Source organism: Oncorhynchus mykiss, chromosome 29, assembly GCF_057628025.1.
Source record: "Oncorhynchus mykiss isolate SJ-2025 chromosome 29, ASM5762802v1, whole genome shotgun sequence".
Classification (NCBI taxonomy): domain Eukaryota; kingdom Metazoa; phylum Chordata; class Actinopteri; order Salmoniformes; family Salmonidae; genus Oncorhynchus; species Oncorhynchus mykiss.
In genome coordinates this window covers 32,134,608-32,157,411 of record NC_143050.1, presented here as the reverse complement: position 1 = coordinate 32,157,411, position 22,804 = coordinate 32,134,608, and the positions used below count along the sequence as shown (strand labels likewise).

The 22,804-nt window shown below is 41.9% G+C and overlaps 1 protein-coding gene across 3 annotated transcripts in view; it reads right to left on the bottom strand.

The window, feature by feature from the left end:
* Positions 1-7,137: 7,137 nt before the first annotated feature.
* The window catches only part of LOC110509706 (rhotekin), a 38,224-nt gene continuing 22,557 nt past the window's right edge, over positions 7,138-22,804 (bottom strand). For all 3 annotated transcript variants that reach the window (XR_016493350.1, XM_090227044.1, XM_090227045.1), the window contains 3 exons: positions 13,679-13,783; positions 12,715-12,807; positions 7,138-8,141 (listed from right to left, as the gene is read on the bottom strand). Coding sequence is in view for 2 of the 3 variants with exons in the window: in XM_090227044.1 (XP_090083170.1) it covers positions 12,737-12,807; positions 13,679-13,783 (176 nt within the window). In the remaining variant the exon portion in view is untranslated. The remainder of the gene's footprint in view (positions 8,142-12,714; positions 12,808-13,678; positions 13,784-22,804) is intronic.

The following is a 22,804-nucleotide window of genomic DNA, read 5'->3' as shown; positions in this document are numbered from 1 at the left end:
ACAGATCAATCAGGCAGACTACTTAAACGTCACAGATCACCGCCTAGCCCAGATAAGGCAACACACTGACAAGGACGAACACCTACAGTCACTGAAGTCCATGGCTCTCGCAGGTTGGCAATACCTGAAAGAGGAGACAACTTTCACAGTGAGAGAATACTGGACCTTTCGAGATGAGATCAGCGTGCAAAATGGCGTCTTGTTCAGAGGTCAGAAGGTCATTATTCCCAAATCACTACGTCCAGAGATGCTTACCCGCATACACTCCAGTCACGTTGTAGGTGACACATGCTACCGCCAGGCTCGTGAAACATTATACTGGCCAAACATGCAAGCAGAAATTAAAGACTTTGTCAGCAACTGTACCACATGCAACGAGTACGCTCATGAACAGCAAAAGGAAACCATGATGTCACATGAACTGCCCACAAGGGTCTGGCAAATCGTCAGCATGGACTTATTCAGCCACAGACAAAAAGGACTATCTTCTCATCGTTGATCACTACTCTGACTTTTGGGAAATTGAACTGCTCCCTGACTTGTCTGCAGAGACGGTCATAAAGCACTGCAAGGCGCAGTTTGCAAGGCAAGGTCAGCCTGACAAGGTAATCACGGACAATGGCCCACAATTCACTGCACAGTTCAAGCGTTTCGCCTCAGAATGGGAGTTTGACCACGTGACCTCCTCTCCAAGACACCCAAAAGCAAATGACAAGGCAGAATCAGCTGTCAAGATTGCAAAAAACCTGCGTGACAACAACGACCCATGGAAAGCGATCTTACAGTGGAGGAACACACCCACCGAAAACATGGACAGCAGCCCAGCACAACGCCTTCTGTCCAGACGTCTGAAGACTACCATCCCCGTAGCTAACAAGCTACTTGAGCCCTGCGTCATGGTTGGCGTTATGGACAAACTGCGTCACAGAAAGCAGCTCGCTAAGTGCTTCTATGACCGGACTGCTCGAGACCTACCAGAGCTGGAGGTGAAACGATAAGGATGAAACCGCTGCCGGGAGACCACACAGGACTTTGGAGGCTGGGCACATGCCTGCAGAGAGTTGCACCACGTTCTTACCTGGTGGATGTTGGTGGCTCCCTCTATCGTCGCAATCGGGTGGATCTGCGTGTAGCAGAGCAGACAAACCAGAACACGCCATACACTCACCTAGATGAGCTGGATCACAGTCCAGGCCTAAGGGTAAGGGGCGCAGAATTGAGACATGGGCCAACTGAAGGTGAGGCTTCTACCCCACCAAGATCTTCAGCTCGTGCCCCTAATCCTCCTCCTGTCAGAGCCAATACTTACTCACGGGTGGGTCGGCTGTGCAAGCCACCGGACAGGCTTACTCTGTAAGCAAGGGACTGTTAACTTGCCCTCATTTAATTAAAATATATATATTTTCTTAAATAATTAAATTCAATTAAAAAGGAAGATGACAACTGAAGTAAAAAGAAAATGTCATGCTTTTTCTATTGTCATGACCTGACTGTTAAGAACTTAATGTTATGCCTTTATGTTTGCACTTTCTATTGAAAAGGATGATGTTACGGAGTCTAGTTGATAGGCATTCGACTAGCCGGACTGTTCCCCGGGACTCCAGTTGAAGGGATTTGTACAATGCACAAACAAGGCTATTGAACCTGACATTGGTGTCTGTCTTTAATCCTTTATCCAACATATCATACTGAAACAATAACGGGCTACACTGATAACTCGAGCTTGATTCCCAAGTTTCTAAACCATCTTTGGTATAGTGTCGCCATAATATTTGAATTGAGGAAGTGGGATCATAATCATTCGATTTTCGCGATCCGCAGAAGAAGAAGTCCAGAATTACCCCCCATCCATCAGATGTGAGTTAACAGCGCACTTGCACCTGATATGCATTTTTAGGCTACGAATGATTAAGTGAACTTGTCATTTCCGAAAGTTTAGCTCCGTTGTATGCTGCTTTCCAATGTATTTGCATTGAAGGTTTGCATTAAATATTTGTTTTATGATGCATTTGGCAATGTTCAATTCATTCCCACTGTTGGATTCTAGCTTGAAATATTCTTATTTGTGTTACCATACAATAAGTTATTGATTACATGTACAGATTTCTGTTCCATTTTCCTAAAAAGAGGGATGCGAAGGGCGATAGCTAGTCTCTGATAAGCCAGCGAGTAATGCGTCTCGAGGTCAAGTCAACAGAAGAAGTGAGAAGAAACCTCTGGAAACCTTTGGTAGGGGGGCCAGAGGGGCCCACCACAACTACTCTCCCACTACAGTCCTATCTCACACATACGTGTATCAGGCAGGGCTATGACTACACCAGTGAGAGAAACCGATTACGTTCCTGCCTAGCAAGATATGTACAGTATTGGCTATGTAAATGTGTAAGGAGTTGACCACCCTATTAGAATGTTATAAATATATGTGCTTGTGTAATCATACCTCGTGTTCGCAGCTGTATGAATATACTTGGTTTCAGCTTTTTCTAGTCATCCATTTCTAGACGTCTCTTCCTGGTTTATTTTCATATGACAATGACTAAAAAGATTGTCGACTTGATTCATGATGATGACTGCTAGCTAAGCTTTTGAAAGTATGATGTTGACATGATCAGTCCAATCAAAGCTACTGTAGATATAACATGATTTGACGTCCTTTTATCTGTGGCCAATGACCTTAAACCTTCTTGGATGGGCACTTCTAATGTAACTATACGGCAGCAAGCAAAAATGCGGCTTTATTAACTCAATTACTCTTCTTCTTTTTTTTTAACATGGTTTGCAAACTGATATGTGACACATATTAATAATGACTGAAATGGCGGATGGGACTAAAATGACAGATGTGGTGTTTTGTGCTTGTGCACATAATTACATTACCTGACTTCCCCCAGTAAAACTAATCCTATCCGAATGTAGGTGTAAGTATACCTATCATTCTATATAAATTTGCCCATGATCACAGATTTGACATCTGTGGTCATAAATCCTGCCTCCTGAGACGGGCGCACAATTGACTGAGTGTCGTCCGGTTTATGGGAGGGTTTGGCTGGCCGGGATGTCCTTGTCACATTGCTCTCTAGCGAATCCTTGTGGCAGGCCGGGCGCATGCACGCTAACTCGTGACGCCAGTTGTACAGTGTTTCCTCTGACATATTGGTGCGGCTTGGCAGGGTCGTGTTTCGGAGGATGCATAGCTCTCGACCGTCGCCTCTCTCTAGTCTGTATGGGAGTTGCAGCGATGGGACAAGAACAACCAATTGGATATCATGAAATTGGGGAGAAAAAGGGGTACAAAAAAACAACATTACAACTTAACATGTGTAAATACTTCTATGAACATAAGACTCAACAACTGAGACATAAACTGAACAAGTTCCACAGACATGTGACTAACAGAAATTGAATAATGTGTCCCTGAACAAAGGAGTCATCATCATCAAAAGTAGTCCGTATCTGGTGTGGCCACCAGCTGCATTAAGTACTGCAGTGCATCTCCTCCTCATGGACTGCACCAGATTTGCCAGTTCTTGCTGTGAGATGTTACCCCACTCTTCCACCAAGGCACCTGCACATTCCCGGACATATCTGGGGGGAATGGCCCTAGCCCTCATGTTCCGATCCAACAGGTCCCAGATGTGCTCAATGGGATTGAGATCCGGGCTCTTCGCTGGCCATGGCAGAACACTGACATTCCTCTTGCAGGAAATCACGCACAGAACGAGCAATATGGCTGGTGGTATTGTCATGCTGGAGAGTCATGTCAGGATGAGCCTGCAGGAAGGGTAACACATGAGGGAGGATGTCGTCTTCCCTGTAATGCACAGTGTTGAGATTGCCTGCAATGACAACATGCTCAGTCCGATGATGCTGTGACACACTGCCCCAGACCATGACGGATTCGCCACCTCCAAATCGATCAAGCTCCAGAGTACAGGCCTCGGTGTAACGCTCATTCATTCGACGATAAACATGAATCCGACCATCACCCCTGGTGAGACAAAACCGTGACTCGTCTGTGATGAGCACTTTTTACCAGTCCTGTCTGGTCCAGCGATGGTGGGTTTGTGCCCATAGGCAACGTTGTTGCCGGTGATGTCTGATGAGGACCTGCCTTACAACAGGCCTACAAGCCCTCAGTCCATCCTCTCTCAGCCTATTGCGGACAGTCTGAGCACTGATGGAGGGATTGTGCATTCCTGGTGTGAATCGGGTAGTTGTTGCCATCCTGATCCTGTGCAGGTGTTGTTACACTCGGTCTGCCACTGCAAGGTCGATCAGCTGTCCGTCCTGTCTCCCTGTAGCGCTGTCTTAGGCGTCTCACAGTACAGACATTGCAATTTATTACCCAGTGAATTGTAAGTGAAATAATCTGTATGTAAACAATTGTTGGAAAAATGACTTGTGTCATGCAAAGTAGATGTCCTAAACAACTTGCAAAAACTTGTTAACAAGAAATTTGTGAGGTGGTTGAAAAATTAGTTTTAATGACTCCAACCTAAGTGTATGTAAAGTTCTGACTTCAACTGTACATGTGTAGTTGTGCATGCACACACAAACAAGTGAGTAGCCTTATTACTGGAAGTAAGGTCTAGGCACATAACATCATCATTGCCAGTAAGTCTTACTGAGCAAAACCACCAAACAGCATCACAGATCTACACACAGTCCTCTGACTGCAAGAAGACAGACCGGTTTATAGTCAATCCCATGTCTATCCATATTAACCATGCGGTCATATTAAGGTACACCAGTTTCAGATACCAAACATTGTGAAAATTCCAGCCCATGTCACCCAGCTCCTCCGCCCACTCCACTGGCTTCCAGTCGAAGCTCGCAGTCACTGCAAGACCATGGTACTTGCCTACAGAGCAGCAAGAGGAACTGCCCCTCCCTACCTTCTGGCTTTGCTCACACAATACACCCCAAGCCGAGCACTCTGTTCTGTCACCTCTGGTTTCTTGGCACCTGCTCAGCGCAGTCCAAGCTCTTCGCTACCCTAGCACCCCAATGGTGGAACGAGCTTCCCCCTGAAGCTAGGACAGTAGAGTCCCCGCCCAGCTTAAGAAAACATCTGAAACCTTAACTATTCAAAGAGTATTTTAAATAATCCCCCCCCCCCCCCCCCCCCCCCCTCAGGACTTTACAGTTTTAGCAGGAATGACTGGTTAACCTGCCTCCTAGAACACTTATGCCAATCATATGAACACAAACAACTGACATACACGCAATGTTAGACTATAGACATTCTTGAAAGCCGGGACAAAAACCACATTTCATTTATTAACAAAATGTGAAATATTTGCATTTTATTTGATATTTTTATTGACCAAAGTATCAGCTACCACATCATGTAAAGGAGCAACAAGTTAATTAAAAAAAAAAGCTTTATATTAAAATGCACTTAACTGGAAATATGTCAACTCTGTAAGACTCGATAAAAGGGATTTTGATATATTGTCCAACCAGTGTTTAAAGGCCTTGATTGTTTAATTCCAACACAAAGTTCAAATATGTAAAGCAAATCTCAAAATGTATTTGTTTAAAAAAAACAAAATATAATGCTCCAGCGCTAATTTGGTATCCACTACGATACCACTAACAACAGGTTTGGGAAAGTACTCAGACCCTTTCAATTGTTCCACATTTTGTTATGTTATAGCCTTCTTCTAAAATGGACAAAAAAAATAATACATCGACACACAATAATACCCCATAATGACAAAGCAAAAACAGGTTTTTAGAAATGTTTGCATATATTCAGACCCTTTACTAAGTACTTTGTTGAAGCACCTTTGGCCGCAATTACAGCCTTAATTCTTCTTGGGTATGACATTACAAGCTTGGCACACCTGTTTTTGGGGAGTTTCTCCCATTCTTCTCTGCAGATCCTCTCAAGCTGTCAGGTTACATTGGGAGTGTCTCCCCAGAGATGTTCGATTGGGTTCAAGTTCGGGCTCTGGCCGGACCACTCAAGGACATTCAGAGACTTGTCCCAAAGCCACTCTTGCATTGTATTGGCTGTGTGCTTAGGGTCCTTGTCCTGTTGGAAAGTGAATCTTAGTCCCAGTCTGAGGTCCTGAGCAGGTTTTCATCAAGGATCTGTGTACTTTGCTCCATTCATCTTTCCCTCGATCCTGAAAAACATCCCCACAACATAATGCTGCCATTACCATGTTTCACCGTAGTGATGGTATTGGCCAGGTGGTGCCTGGTTTCCTCCAGACGTGACACTTGGCATTCAGGCCGAAGAGTTCAATCATGTTTCTCATGTTCAGAGTCCTTTAGGTGCCTTTTGGCAAACTCCAAGCAGGCTGCCTCGTGCCTTTTACTGAGGAGTGGCTTCTATCTGGCCACACTACTATAAAGGCCTGATTGGTGGAGCACTGCAGAGATGGTTGTCCTTCTGGAAGGCTCCCCCACCTGGAAGGCTCTGTCAGAGTGACCATCGGGTTCTTGGTCACCTCCTTGACCAAGACCCTTTTCCCCCGATTGCTCAATTTGGCCGGGCGGCCAGCTCTAGGAAGTCTCTTGGTGGCTCCAAACTTCTTACAATTAAGAATGATACAAGGCAATGTGTTCTTGGGGACCTTCCATGCGGCAGACATTTTTTGGTACCACCCCCCAGATCTGTGCCTCGACACAATCATGTCTCTGAGCTGTACGGAAAAAGTGAAGGGGTCTGAATACTTTCCGATTGCACTGTATATAGCAAAGAGTATCCCTAGGTCAAACACAGTAAATACTTTTAAGATCCAATGCAGCTTTTTTATCCTCAGTATCAAATCATTTCCAGGTAATAATGAAATACATTAGTGATTGTTTTCAATTCAAATGGTCAAAAATAAACACATTTATTTTCTCCGGCAAGAATTTTGGCAGGACCGTCTGGGAGTGTTCTGAGTGAGTAGGAGAAAATGTAATATTTGCCGTTATTGGCAGAGAGGTTTGGAACTCTTTCTTATTGGTCTATTAAAGTTACCATGCAGGCCAAAACTCCATCGCACCAAAACAGGTTGAAATGTCTGTCTTTTCAGACAGCTCTTACCCTAAAAGGGCATTATCATTTTCACAATTCCACAGTATGATTCCAACCTCATAGTTATGAATTACAGTACCAGTCAAGTTTGGACACACCTACTCATTCCAGGGTATTTCTTTATTTTTTTTTATTATTTTCTACATTGTAGAATAAGAGTGAAGACATCAAAACCATGAAATAACACATATGGAATCATGTTGTAACCCAAAAAAAGTGTAAAGCATTTCTAAATATATTTTATATTTGAGATTCTTCAAAGTAGTCACCCTTTGCTTTGATGACAGCTTTGCACACTCTCTGTGAAAGTCACGTTATGACTGCACTGGTCCTTAATTAGTTTATGCATGAACTGCAGAACAGTGAATATTGACAACAATTTGGGTAGCCATCAATGACAGCGTTGACATGCCACTGAAGGAGATGACAGTTCATGACAACAATCATGACCGGAAGACATACAAATAAAGGTTTTTAGGTTTTTATTGCCATCCTCAAGTTTGAGTTACATGCTCCGCATTGCAATCATATTGATTATCTTGTCCTGAATTTTTGTGTCCGAAACAAAACGGTCTCATTTAAATAGGAAGAGAGAAGGCTAAAGAATAAAAGTACGACTAAGTACCAAAATCATACCAACATATTTTTAAACTTTAAAATCAATTAACTGCAGTTAAAAGCCAATTGGGTTTGGACATGGACAAGTAAAGAGAAGAGCCAAATGTCCTATAAAACATTGAGCCTGGACTAGAAAAGTTCAAGGCTGCATTACCAGAATAACTCAAGAGTGTGGAATGCTACAATTAGCAAAAGTGTGTGATTGAAGCCCCCAATTTGTGGCGTTCCTGTATGTGTTCCTGGAGGGGAATGGCTAGCTCTTGTGGCTGTTTCGTGCAATTACAGGACAGGGATAGGTACAGTACAGAGACACTGTGTCATGGGAGAGGTGGGTGTCACTGCACGTCACTCCCAAGAGCAGGAGTACAATTGGGTGGTGGGGGGGTGCTGGAGTTTGGTAAGAGGTGGATCCTGTCTTGGATGATGCAGTTTCCTGATGTTGGTCCCCTTGACCTGGACAACCTGGCAATCATGGAGGGTCCTTCAACTATACCGAATTAATATATATAGATAGAGAGAGAGACAAAGAGAAAGACATCCGTTATACCAACAAAAAGATCAAAATCCTATTATTCTACTCCATTTAATGTGTAACAGTATAGTTATACCATCGAGAAGAACTATTGGCTGGCCAACTGATTCATCTAGCTTCACGTGCCAAGGGGGACCTGTGAAGGGTCTTCACAGAGAGTCAGGGCTGGTGCCAGAACAAATCAGTTGCACGGGCATTTGACATCGATAGGGGTGACAATTTATTTTCACGGGTCCGCCTGTGTGTGCACATTGCCATACTTTTTTGGGCCAGACAGAATCAGATACATGGGCACTGTTTTGTTCGCTCAGATGCTTTATCAGAGATTGATGCGTCTTTCTGCCGGTGCGCATCTCGGACAAATAAATTATCAATATTAAAATATTTTATTTGGACAGGCAGGAGGTACGGTAGGACGGGCCAGTACCCCCAAGTCCCACCCATAACGCCAGCCCTGTGGAGAGTACAGGTTCATGCTTTATCACAATAGCAGGTGCAGCTCTGAGGGTGGCTGCACGCCAATATTCAATTACATGTAAGAAAGAATAACACAAACAGAAGGCTAAACATCTCTGTCTGACGTTAAACTCTTGAACGTTACTTCAAAATTGAGATTTTTGCCTAAGTAGACTAGTAAAGCTGCATAGTTCTATACAGTTTTGGAACTCCCCTTTCTGGTAAAAATAGTTATACATTGCTGAGGTGTACTTCACATTTGAGGACACAAGCTCAAATACATAGTACAAATATTATGAAAACATATATATATTTTATTAAACATACAGTCCCTTCAGAAACTATACCTACCCCTTGACGTGTTCCACATTTCGTTGTGTTAGAGGCCTGAATTCAAAATGGATCAAATAGATTTTTTTTCTCACCCAAATGTAATAAAAATTAAATACAGAAATATCTCATTTCCATAAGTATTCACACCCCTAGGTCAATACTTTGTAGAAGCAACTTTGGCAGCGATTACAGCTGTGAGTCTTTCTGGGTAAGTCTCAAAGAGCATTCTACACTTGGATTGTGCAACAAAAATTATTTCTAAATATAGTAACAATCAAATGATAAACAGCTTTCTATTAGATGTCACCTGTCTTATAACTGTTACATAAATATTATCATATTTCGTGATGGTACAAATTTAGCTCCCATTTCATATAACCTCCTCTGAGTGATGCAGAAAGATAATTTGAATGTCTGCTGACTCGTTAAAAATTCAACTTCAGAAAGTGGTGGTGTTTCAATTCCACAAAATTATTTAGTATTTCTTCATGTTGAGAGCTCTAAATCCAGCTGAGAATATCACAATCTCAAAAATCCCCCAACTCCAAAAACACTCCATACACCCACAAGCACGCCCTCGCCCAACTCCCCACTCTGCCCAACGCATACCTCGCCAAACGGCTTCATGGGAACGTTGCGCAACACAACTGCTACCACACACAGTGGAGTACTTGTGTAAGATTTCAGACCAGCAGCATTCTTTTGACTCTCCCAGTTACAGTGATTACTGATGTTGAGAAACAGCCAACATGCCAAGCAATCTGCCAGATAGGCAGAGTAGATGGCACATCTCAGGGGTAATGTGTGGGACAAGGTAGTACATAAATAATTAGATGACAGACAAGTAAAACAAAGCTCAGAACTATAGTTAATGTGATTCGATCAAGATTAAGGAATTAAGAAGTGTATTGAATCCAATATTTGTATATGTTAACTTTAATCCATCATAACAATAAAGGCACCATTTGACACTATTGAACTCCATGATGCAATATAAAGAACGCACAGCCTACACACAGCCACTCGTATGCACTACATCAACTCCTGTACAACACACCAATGCAACAGACGCTATGAACTATGACATAATTAAGACTTGGTAATAGAGGTTGACCGATTATGATTTTTCAACGCCGATACAGATTATTGGAGGACCTAAAAAAGCCGATACCGATTAAAATCGGCAGATTTTTTTAAATGTATTTGTAATAATGACAATTACAACAATACTGAATGAACACTTATTTTAACTTAATATAATACATCAATAAAATCAATTAAGCCTCAAATAAATAATGAAACATGTTCAATTTGGTTTAAATACTGCAAAAACAAAGTGTGGGAGAAGAAAGTAAAAGTGCAATATGTGCCATGTAAGAAAGCTAAAGTTTAAGTTCCTTGCTCAGAACATGTGAAAATATGAAAGCTGGTGGTTCCTTTTAACATGAGTCTTCAATATTCCCAGGTAAGAAGTTTTAGGTTGTAGTTATTGTAGAAATTATAGGACTATTTCTCTCTATACCATTTGTATTTCATTAACCTTTGACTATTGGATGTTCTTATAGGCACTTTAGTATTGCCAGTGTAACAGTATAGCTTCCGTCCCTCTCCTCGCTCCTCCCTGGGCTCGAAACAGGAACACAACGACAACAGCCACCCTCGAAGCAGCGTTTTACCCATGCAGAGTAAGGGGAATAACTACTCCAAGTCTCAGAATGAGTGACGTTTGAAACGCTATTAGCGCACACCCCGCTAACTAGCTAGCCATTTCACATCGGTTACACGAGCCTAATCTCAGGAGTTGATAGGCTTGAAGTCATAAACAGCGCAATGCTTGACGTACAGCAAAGAGCTGTTGGCAAAACGCACGAAAGTGCTGTTTGAATGAATGCTTACGAGCCTGCTGCTGCCTACCACCGCTCAGTCAGACTGCTCTATCAAATCCTAGACTTAATTCTAACATAACACACATAAATACAAGCCTTAGGTCATTAATATGGTCGAATCCGGAAACAATACATTTATTATTTCAGTGAAATACGTAACCGTTCCGTATTTTATCTAAGGGGTGGCATCCATTAGTCTAAATATTCCTGTTACATTACACAACCTTCAATGTTATGTCATAATTACGTAAAATTCTGGCAAATTATGCGGCCCAAACTGTTGCATATACACTATGCAATGAACGCAAGAGAAGTGACACAATTTCACCTGGTTAATATTGCCTGCTAATCTGGATTTCTTTTAGCTAAATAAGTAGGTTTAAAAATATATACTTCTGTGTATTGATTTTAAGAAAGGCATTGATGTTCATGGTTAGGTACACATTGGAGCAACGATACGCACCGCATCGATTATATGCAACGCAGGACACGCTAGATAAACTAGTAATATCATCAACCATGTGTAGTTATAACTAGTGATTATGATTGATTGATTGATTTTTATAAGATACGTTTAATGCTAGCTAGCAACTTACCTTGGCTTACTGCATTCGCATAACAGGCAGTGCAATGAGAGGCAGGTGGTTTGAGCGTTGGACTAGTTAACTGTAAGGTTGCAAGATTGAATCCCTCTAGCTGACAAGGTGAAAATCTGCCCCTGAACGAGGAAGTTAACCCACCGTTCCTAGGCCGTCATTGAAAATAAGAATGTGTTCTTAACTGACTTGCCTAGTTAAATAAAGATTAAATAAAGGTGTAAATTTAAAAAAAATTATCTGCCAAATCGGTGTCCAAAAATACTGATTTCCTATTGTTATGAAAACTTGAAATCGGCCCTAATTAAATCGGCCATTCCGATTAATCGGTCGACCTTTACTTGGTAAACATTTTGACCCAACCCTGGCTTTTCTCTATAAACATCCATCAGCTATTCATCAGTGAGATATTTTGAGAGTTTGGCACATTGACTTGGATTATACCCTGGCTTAATTAGTGTTTACCATGACTGAGTCAGTCAAACACTCTGCCAACAGAACAGTTGACATTTGATGTTGTACAGTCTCCCAGGGACAGTGTGTCAGGGGTTTGTTGACCGTAGAGCTATTTGTTAAGGCTCCTGTCAGATGAATGTAGGAAACCACAGCTGCTACTGACCTGACCTGTTTCAATGCGGGTCAAAAGTGTACGCCAGTTTACAGGTCAATATTCTACACTAACTGATTCAGCTGATCACCAATACTTTGATTAGCTGAATCAGGGGTATTACCGCTGGGCTGAAATAAAAGCTCTCCAGGACTAGCAGGTCAGAACACAAGCCTACAGTAGAACTCCAACTGAACTATGAACCTACCCAGTGCAGTAGCTGTCTCACAAAGCGGTAGTAATATTCTAGAGATTAGTGTCAATCTGCTAGGCTGACAGATCAGACAGTTGAAGAAACATTTATGATCATATCAATATGATTTGAGTGTCAATGGAGTGTTCTAATGAGGCCTGGCTTTGGCAGGTTCCCTTACCTTACATATTCCACATGGGCACAAGTCCCAACTATAATCACCCCATTAGTCCTTTGTGGTTTGATTCTAGTATGTCTGTGGTTGCCATGCCAAGACTGGTTGGCATGGCAGGTGAAAATGGTGTATTGTTCCGGGGACATCATTTACACTACCACTGTGACTCATGTTGTGAAGTTGAAGTGCCGGTTTCCTCTGTCTGTGTGTGTGTGTGTGTGTGTGTGGGGGGGGGGGGGGGGGGGGGGGGGGGGGGGGCTGTTACAGTTGGTGGTACTCTACCTGTGGTTACAGTAAGAGGAGATCAGGCCCACACTTCAGCAGACACAGAGTTATCCTGGATTACCACACTCTCACCTGGGGAAGATGGAGTGACTGGGGAAAAGGAGGAGAGGAAGGAAGAAGGGGATGATGAGTAGAGTGGGAGTGTGTGATGAGGTATAGTAGAGTTGTATAAAAAAAGGGATAGATGGATTATTGTGAAAGAAAGGAGAGAAGAAGTAAAATAGCCCCAAACTTATTATCACTTTCTTCTGGTTCGACGCAGGCATGCGTAAGGAACAAAGAAATTCTGATCCATTTTCCCCCTCGACCATTTCCTTGCAATAACTCCTCTTTCCTGCATTCTTCTCTACCCATCATCTTTCACATCTGGTTCCTCTCCTCGTTTTTTTCTTATCTCTATTTCCGTCTCGCTCTCAAATTCCTGAATAGTGCCTTGATCCATCTGAGTCATTGTGGTATACATAACAGGTGTTGGTGATAATGCCACCATTGTGCTTCTATGTATGCTGTCTGTGTGTGTGTGTGTGTGTCAGAGCAGGTTTTGTTCAGTCCATCTTCCTTAAAGGGTAGACAGAGGAGATATGGAGACTTTCATCTGTTTTTATGATTATTCTATCCCTTTATCTTAAAGCCCGAAATTTGTGGTAATGGTGATCAATGCTATTTTCACTTATTTAGAGTGTGTGGGGAAAGTTAGTTTAGATGAGTCGCAAAATATCTATTTACTAAGAGGTCGCACTGCTGCGCTGTTGCAGAAGGACTACTTACAGTATTGATGACAACAATATAATCCTTTGAGAGCAATCTTATTTCCCGACAGTTGCGAAAGCATCCAATTTGTCTAATAATTTAGAGAGAATTCTAGCAGGTCTGCAAACTAATATTAGAATCATTCAAACTGTGTAAGTGTAGGTGAGCGTATAGACCTATGTGATGGTGGTGTGTGTTATTGAATAGTTACCTATTTCGTGGTAAAGCGACCCCTGCTTCGCTGTGACCAAATGGGATTTCCTGGGAGAGGGTACCTCGATCTTCATCAGGTCATTACAACACTGTTTCCACTGACCTGTAGAGTGAAAAGTCGACATGTCTTTGTAAAAATAGATTTATTGAAATGTTACTATTATTATGTTCAGCTTCTTGGTGAAATGTAACCCTAACCCACGTCAATTTAAATATAGTTAATTTGCGTGTTCTTTACTTGTTCTTTACCCCACACAATCCATCCCTTTGTCCAAGAAGGTAGAAAAAAGTGAGTAGTATGGCAAGATTATTTAATTTCAGTATAATGCCAAATCAAGCCACATTCTCCAGCCAGGTTTTTCTAATTAATATGCATCGGCATGGCCTTGTGCATGCATTGCCCTGTATTCCAGAAGTCAGGCCTCTCTCAGCATGTTAAAAAAAGATACATTCGCTGTTTGTAAGAGATCGCATAACTGGGCGTGTAGAACATGACTATATTTAAGTATTTATGCTACTATAACCTAGGCCGACAACAAATATTATCATTCATCCATCCCTTATTCAAGCATGTTCAAAATTAAATAGACCGGTAGACTATTTTAAATATTTGACAACAATACAAGGCTACAGCATGGTGTTGCTGTGTGATAGAAGCACAACATAATTTCCTATTTAATTTCACAGCCTATACCAAGGCAGGAGATAGATCACAATCGTCGATTGATAAACAAAATATTGAACAGTTCCTCTGGCATAGAAATGTAGGCTGTAATACTTACTTTTAAATTGCTTGAATTAGCAATCAATCTTACAGAATGTGCGGCCAGTGTTGGGCACTCGCTATAAGCAGCATGTTTATTTTTTATTTTACCTTTATTTAACTAGGCAAGTCAGGAACGGTGGGTTAACTGCCTTGTTCAGGGGCAGAATGACAGATTTTTATCTTGTCAGATTGGGAATATGATCTTGTAACCTTTCGGTTACTAGTCCAACGCTCTAACCACTAGGCTACCTGCCGCACAGGGCTGGGCGATATGGCCAATATCTCATATCCCGATTTAGGTCATTTCATATCCCGATAAAAATACATATCACGATACAGCACATTTTCTGTAAATTCAATGAATAAATAGTTTACATTTTGAATTAAACTCAACAAATAAAAAGGTACTTACTCATATTTGATTATTTCTCCTTTTATATTGAACCTCTGTATAAATTTAAAAATAAGCATGTAACAAAATATAAAATAACGTATGAAATCTAAAAAGGTAAATAGAAAACACTTCAACTTTAGTTGCAAACAAACTAAATATAGGCCGAAAATAAATAAATATTTATTTTTGGGGGCTTGCCTGTTTTGCATGTTATTTTGGCATTAATACGTGTCACATATTAATTTGCATATGGTACCTAGGGTCAAGTGTTAGCACCAACTCACGAAACCCCCGTTTCTCCACCGTGTAAATTGGGGCCATGTCTTTGCAGATGTTGTAACGGCAGTTGTTATCTCTTCCATCTTTGTGATTCTTTGCCATATAGTGTGCCGCGGGCAAAAGCCTCTTGCAACGTCTGAGTCTTTTTTGAGCACTCGACTGTACTTTTTTGGGTCTCATCCGTAGACTCTCTACTTACTGTTTCACATGATTCTTGCGTAGGTGGTAAAAGAGGTTATTGGTGTTTGAGCCCGTCATATTTTGCAGAGGACGATTTTCTGGTCCGCGTCAAACTTTTCATATCCGAACCACGTCCATGTTACCGAAGTAGCCCCTCTTTTAGGTACGAGCTCTGTGTCTCTGTGCTCTGTGTCTCCGTGCTCTGTGTCACGTTCACTCTCCATGTTTGTTTGTGTTGCAAATTCCCTTCCACACGGCAATACCTTGACTTTGTTGTCCTTAAGCCATTTTGCCACAACTTAGGAAGTATGCTTGGGGTCATAGTCCATTTGGAAGACCCATTTGCAACCAATCTTTAACTTCCTGACTGATGTCTTGAGATGTTGTTTCAATATATACACATCATTTCCCCTCCTCACCATGCCATCTATTTTGTGAAGTGCACCAGTCCCTACTGCAACAAAGCACCCCCACAACATGATGCTGCCATCCCTGTGCTTCACAGTTGGGATGGTGTTCTTTGGGGGTTTTCAAGCCTCCCCCTTTTTCCCTCAAACATATCGATGGTCATTATGGCCAAACAGTTCTATTTTTGTTTCATCAGACCAGAGGACATTTCTCCAAAAAGTACAATCTTTGTCCCCTTGTGCAGTTGCAAACCGTAGTCTGGCTTTTTTATGGCGGTTTGGAGCTGTGGCTTCTTCCTTGCGGAGCGGCCTTTCAGGTTATGTCGATATAGGATTCATTTTAATGTGGATATTGATACTTTTGTACCTGTTTCCTCCAGCATCTTCACAAGGTCCTTTGAAGTTGTTCTGGGATTGATTTAAACTTTCGCACCAAAGTACATTAATCTCTAGGAGACAGAACGCCTCTCCTTCCTGAGTGGTATGACGGCTGCGTGGTCCCATGGTGTTTATACTTGCGTACTATTGTTTGTACAGATGAACGTGGTACCTTCAGGCGTCTGGAAATTGCTCCCAAGGATGAGCCAGACTTGTGGAGGTCTACAATATTTTTTCTGAGGTCTTGGCTGATTTCTTTTGATTTTCCCATGATTTCAAGCAAAGAGGCACTGCGTTTGAAGGTAAGCCTTGAAATACATCCACAGTTAGACTACCAGAAGCTTCTAAAGCCATGTCATTATTTTCTGGACTTTTCCAAACTGACTAAAGGCACAGTCAACTTGAGTTTGAGTTTATTTTTTATTTTTACAGGGACAGTGCACATTAATCAACGTTTCAGTAAAAGTGCCGGTTTTAGCCAGCCGGCTAATTTTCAACCGCAGTCCCTGGGCAGGTTATTAAAAACAATTACAATATAGACAATAGCAACATAGAACAAACAAGACATAGCAACATAGGACAAGCAAGACATAGCATACAGACAGAGCAACATAGGACAAGCAAGACGTAGCATACAGACAGAGCAACATAAAACAAAAAGCAGCAAGACAAAATTCATAAAAGCAACAGTGTTTCCACACCTCACAAGCTACAGACAACAGACAACATGGAAAGCGGCAACACCCAGCTAGGGACCATGTTCACAAATCTGATTGACCTTTAGCCATGTCTTCAAGCATTTTGTGAAAGTGTGATATGTGGTGCAGTTATGTGTGTCTGATGGCAGTGTATTCCAGACATGGGAAGCTCTCACAGAGAATGCAGATTTACTAAAGGTGCTTTTCCTTAGGGGAACTATACAGTCACCTCTCATGGCAGACCTTGTGGATCTGCTGCCATATGTCTGGGTTTTCTGTTTAACAAAAATATTGAGTGGAGGGGGAGCCAGGCCATTATATTGCACAAGATTTTCCCAACTCAAGAGCTCATGCTTTCTAAGGATGTGACAATGATGATGGCTATTGGGCTTCCTATCAAGCACTTTGAGAGCCTGTTTGTAGACAGACTGAATAGGTTTTAATGTTGTACAGCAAGCTTGGGCCCAACTAGTCAAGCAGTATGTTAAGTGGGGGAGTATCATAGATTTGAAGTACAGTTTTGCTACCTCTGTAGTCAAACAATTTCGTATAAATCGGAAATTAGCGTAACTTAGTGTATGTAGTAAACTTCTGACCAACTGGAATTGTGATACAGTGAATTATAAGTTAAATAATTTGTCTATAAACAATTGTTGGAAAAATTACTTGTCATGCACAAAGTAGATGTCCTAACCGACTTCCCATAACTATAGTTTATTAACAAGAAATTTGTGGAGTGGTTGAAAAACAAGTTTTAATGACTCCATTTACTCCAATAACTGACTTGAGTCTTCTTGGGTATGACGCTTCAAGCTTGGCACACCTATACTTGGGGAATTTCTCCCATTCTCGTCTGCAGATCCTCTCAAGCTCTGTCTGGTTGGATGGGGAGCATCGCTGCATAGGGTTGTTGTCGTGAACCTTCATCCCAGTCCGAGGTCCTGAGCGCTCTGGAGCATGTTTTCATCAAGTATCTCTCTGTACTTTGCTCCGTTCATCTTTCCCTCGATCCGGACTAGTCTCCCAGTCCCTGCTGCTGAAAAACATCCCCACAGCATGCTGCTGCCACCACCACGCTTCACTGTAGGGATGGTGCCAGGTTTTCTCCAGACGTGACACTTAGCATTCAGGCCAAATAGTTCAATCTTGGTTATATCAGACCAGACAGTCAATCTTGTTTCTCATGGTCTGAGTTCTTTAGGTGCCTTTTGGAAAACTTCAAGAAGGCTGTCATGTGCATTTTACTGAGGAGTGGTTTCCGTCTGGCCACTCTACCACAAAGGCCAGATTTGTGGAGTGCTTCAGAGATGGTTGTCCTTCTGGAAGGTCCTCCCATCTCCACAGAGGAACTCCGGAGCTCTGTCAGAGTAACCATCGGGTTCTTGGTCACCTCCCTTACCAAGGCCCTTCTCCCCCAATTGCTCAGTTTGGCTGTGCGGCCAGCTCTAGGAAGAGTTGGTGGTTCCAAACTTCTTCCATTTAAGAATGATGGAGGCTACTGTGTCCTTGGGGATCTTTAATGCTGCAGAAATATTTTGGTACTCTTCCCCAGATCTGTGCCATGACACAGTCCTATCTCGGAACTCTACAGACAATTCCTTCGACCTAATGACTTTGAGTTTTTGCTCTGACGTGCACTGTCAGTTGTGGGACCTTATATAGACAGATGTGTGCCTTTCCAAATCATGTCCAATCAATTGCATGTACAATAGGTGGGCTCCAATCAAGTTGTAGAAACATCAAGGATGATCAATGGAAACAGGATGTACAGGAGCTCAATTTCGAGTCTCATAGCAAAGGGTCTGAATGCTTATATAAATAAGGTATCTGTTTTTTTGTCATTATGGGGTATAGTTTGTAGATTGATGAGGGCAAAAAAGTATGTAATACATTTTAGAATAAGGCTGTAATGTAACAAAATGTGGAAAACAGGAAGGGGTCTGAATACTTTAAGAATGCACTTTATCTACCTAAATCGAAAAACATTTTACTGTACATATTTAGTAAAGACCAGCTTAAATTGAGAATAGTCTGATGTGTGAAAATATGATCACCTGATGAGAACAGCGTGTGTAGCCTGAGGAACGGAACAGAGCGCAAGCTTTTTTGTTTGATCATCAATAGTCTATAAATCGGATCATGTGGCCCATATATCTTTTTTTATTTTTTATTTATATATTTTTTATTTTATACAGCAATAGGACAAAGTGACAGTAGCAGACGAGCATAAAAATAAAATGATTATATATACAAACATACAATAAGTCATAATAAAGAGTAAAATAAAAAATAATAATAACCTGCCGTAAGCTACATATTATACATTACGTGTTAAACATTATATACAGTGGGGCAAAAAAAGTATTTAGTCAGCAACCAATTGTGCAAGTTCTCCCACTTAAAAAGATGAGGCCTGTAATTTTCATCATAGGTACACTTCAACTATGACAGACAAAATGAGAAAATAAAATCCAGAAAATCACATTGTAGGATTTTTAATAAATGTATTTGCAAATTATGGTGGAAAAATAAGTATTTGGTCACCTACAAACAAGCAAGATTTCTGGCTCTCGCAGACCTGTAACTTCTTGAGGCTCCTCTGTCCTCCACTCGTTACCTGTATGAATGGTACCTGTTTGAACTTGTTATCAGTATAAAAGACACCTGTCCACAACCTCAAACAGTCACACTCCAAACTCCACTATGGCCAAGACCAAAGAGCTGTCAAAGGACACCAGAAACAAAATTGTAGACCTGCACCAGGCTGGGAAGACTGAATCTGCAATAGGTAAGCAGCTTGGTTTGAAGAAATCAACTATGGGAGCAATTATTAGGAAATGGAAGACATACAAGACCACTGATAATCTCCCTCGATCTGGGGCTCCACGCAAGATCTCACCCCGTGGGGTCAAAATGATCACAAGAACGGTGACCAAAAATCTCAGAACCACACGGGGGGACCTAGTGAATGACCTGCAGAGAGCTGGGACCAGAGTAACAAAGCCTACCATCAGTAACACACTACGCTGCCAGGGACTCAAATCCTACAGTGCCAGACGTGTCCCCCTGCTTAAGTCAGTACATGTCCAGGCCCCTCTGAAGTTTGCTAGAGAGCATTTGGATGATCCAGAAGAAGATTGGGAGAATGTCATATGGTCAGATGAAACCAAAATATAACTTTGTGGTAAAAACTCAACTCGCCGTGTTTGGAGGAAAAAGAATGCTGAGTTGCATCCAAAGAACACCATACCTACTGTGAAGCATGGGGGTGGAAACATCATGCTTTGGGGCTGTTTTTCTGCAAAGGGACCAGGACGACTGATCCGTGTAAAGGAAAGAATGAATGGGGCCATGTATTGTGAGATTTGGAGTGAAAACGTCCTTCCATCAGTAAGGGCATTGAATATGAAACGTGGCTGAGTCTTTCAGCATGACAATGATCCCAAACACACCGCCTGGGCAACGAAGGAGTGGCTTCGTAAGAAGCATTTCAAGGTCCTGGAGTGGCCTAGCCAGTCTCCAGATCTCAACCCCATAGAAAATCTTTGGGGGGAGTTGAAAGTCCGTGTTGCCCAGCAACAGCCCCAAAACATCACTGCTCTAGAGGAGATCTGCATGGAGGAATGGGCCACCATAATTTGCAAATAAATTCATTAAAAATCCTACAATGTGATTTTCTGGATTTTTTTCCCTCATTTTGTGTAACTATGATGAAAATTACAGGCCTCTCATCTTTTTAAGTGGGAGAACTTGCACAATTGGTGGCTGACTAAATAGATAGAGGTTCTTCAGGTTACTATCCACCATTATGCCAAAATATGTGAAGCCCATAAGCAACCATCTAAAAGAAAACTTGTGCTTGATGGTATGTTGGTCAAAGACAGACGACAGATCACAGACAACAATGAAACAGCCTATAGGGAGGTCAGTGACCTGGCAGTGTGCCAGGAGAACAACATTTCCATCAACATCAGCAAGACAAAGGCGCTGATCGTGCACTACAGGAACGGAGGGCAGAGCACGCACCCACACACATCGACAGGGCTGCAGTGGAGCAGGTCGAGAGTTTTAAGTTCCTAGGTGTCCAAATCACTAAGGAATTGTTAGGGTTCACACATACCAACACAGTCGTGAAGAAGGCATGACAACGCCTCTACCCCCTAAGGAGTCTGAAAAGATTTGGCATGGGGCCTCAGATACTCAAAAGGTTCTATAGCTGCACCATTTAGAGCATCTTGACTTGCTGCATCCCCGCTTGGTATGGCAACTGCTTGCCACCCGACCGCAAGACGCTACAGAGGGTAGTTCGTACGGCCCTGTACATCATACTAGGCAGTGTCAGAGGAAGGCCCTAAAAATTGTCAAAGACCGATGCAACAGGTCTGGAACCAACAGGACCCTCAACAGCTTGTATCCCAAAGCCCTAAGACTGCTAAATAGTTAGTTAAATAGTTAGTTAAATAAATAACCTCTTTTGACTCATCACATACGCTGCTGCTGCTACTGTTAATTATCTATCCTGTTGCCTAGTCACTTTATCACAGCCTACAGTATGTACATACAATGTCAACCTCAATTACCTTGTAGCTCTGCACATCCACTCGGTACTAGCACCCCTTGTATATAGCCACGTTATCATTACTCATTGTGTATTTTTTGCTAGTTATTATTTTTCAATTATACTGCCTCTTTTTTTATGTCTCTGCATTTTTGGGATGTGCCCGTAAGCATTTCACCGTTACTTCGTAAACGGGTGTAGACTATGTGACAAATAAAATTGGATTGGATTTTCCACAATCTTACTGCACAATAAACAACAGTATTACAGTATTAGGGCCCATATTTGATCGATGGGCCCTAATACTGTATTCTCTGATAAAATACCTAAAGGTGTGTTTACTAGGCATAGGTGTGTACTGTATACTATGACTTACAGACATGGCTAGCATGTTGGCATTTATTGTCATGAGTCTTGCCCTGGAGGCAGCACTGCAGAGTGGTTACTAGCTGGCACAGACCCAAAGTAATCAAATCTGAATTTAAACCTAACTCCACTGCTAACCTTCATGCTTAACCCAAAAGCTACATTTTTGTTTTCATATTTCATTTTTAGATATAGACCATTTTGACTTTGCAGCTGACACCGCTCAGTTCTGCCTCCAGGGCAGACTCGTGACAATAAACATCAACCTGCAGACGGCTACAGGCCATCTGGCCACAATTTTAGAAAATTGTGTGTAGGATAGACATGGAATTTAGGTTAATTACCCAACCTCACCCTCTCAGCAGAACAGTGTGTGTGTGTTGTGTTTGGTGACTCATCTTTATAAATTTGACTGAGGCTCAACAATAGCATTTCTCAATCGTTACAAATACACACACACACAGTTCACACAAAAGGGACAAATCACAACGACAGGTTTTCTATTCTCCCAGTGTCGTCCACACAGACATTCTTCTAGAATCGGAGGAAGTGAAAGAAATGAAACGCTTGGTGCAGTGTCTGGGATTGTATATCGTGTTAATTATGTGAGTGAGTAACTGGATTGTGTGTACTACAAGGAGTGGGATCCTGAGATAATTTGGTTGCTTGATGTTGAGGGAAATCATTGGGAATGAATCGCTCGGTGTACAGTAAAAACTGACATGTTATGCTCAATTGATTGTTAAAAATATATGATATAATAAAATGATTGCTCGGAGAAAGAGATTGCTTAGCAATTCGTATATTTTCAAGAAAATGAATGAAGGTTAAAAAGAATATTGCCACCCCTGTTTTCCACCCTCCCGTTGCAAGGGTAATGGCACGGAGACTTTTTCTAAAATGTTTAATGAGATTGGGAAACACATTCGGAGTGATCTTAGATCCTTCCTCCATACAAAATCCTTACAGATTCTTAATACCCTTTGTCTGCGCTTTTGGACGGCCCTCTTCAATTCAAACCACAGGTTTTAAATGGGGTTCAAGTCCGGAGCCTGAGATGGTCATTGCAATGTTGATTTTGGGGTCAAGTAATCATTT